Genomic DNA, 588 nt, shown 5'->3' on the forward strand with positions numbered 1-588 from the left:
GCGAAATCCTTTATCCAAGAAGGTCCTATATTCCTTTTGGCAAAGTTTCATATTCAGTGAGCTTACCTTTGTGCACTCTGGACCAAAATCTTTATTCAGAAAGCTCCTTTATTCTTTTTAGCTAAATCGCTTATCCAGCGAGCTTACCTTTGTGCACATAATTTATCCAACTTATCCTTGTGTCTGGACCAAACCACTCCCTTACATCGTATCTAATCAGATCCTTCACCCAGCGAACGTAGCCTTGTGTCCCTTTTTCCTAAATGACTCCTCAAGCACTCCCTCACCCAGCGAGCCTACCCTTGCCTCCTTTTGATCCGTCTTTAGCACTTCAACAATTAACACTTTAACAATCTGAAATCCCTCACCCAACACTCACCCTTCTCTCCCTCACCCAGGTCCCAGATATCGAGACGCCCCGCCCCAAGAGTGTGCCCAACTCCCCGATAGTGATGCGGGCGTTCTCCCGCCTGGGCACCCTCACCTCCGGCTGGGGGAGGTCGTCCAAGAAGCACGACCGCCTCTCCGTCGAAGACAAGAAGAAGTGGGCCTCGTCACAGGACTGCTCAGGTGCGTCTCGGGGGCGTC

The 588-nt window shown here is 50.7% G+C and overlaps 1 protein-coding gene across 1 annotated transcript in view; it reads left to right on the top strand.

Annotated features, from left to right (window-relative positions):
* Positions 1–588, top strand: part of LOC119592006 — a 33,491-nt gene that overhangs the window by 19,025 nt on the left and 13,878 nt on the right. Inside the window, exon 11 of the mRNA XM_037940780.1 lies at positions 399–570. Coding sequence (XP_037796708.1) covers positions 399–570 — 172 coding nt within the window. The remainder of the gene's footprint in view (positions 1–398; positions 571–588) is intronic.

This window comes from Penaeus monodon, chromosome 29 (genome assembly GCF_015228065.2).
Source record: "Penaeus monodon isolate SGIC_2016 chromosome 29, NSTDA_Pmon_1, whole genome shotgun sequence".
Classification (NCBI taxonomy): Eukaryota; Metazoa; Arthropoda; class Malacostraca; order Decapoda; family Penaeidae; genus Penaeus; species Penaeus monodon.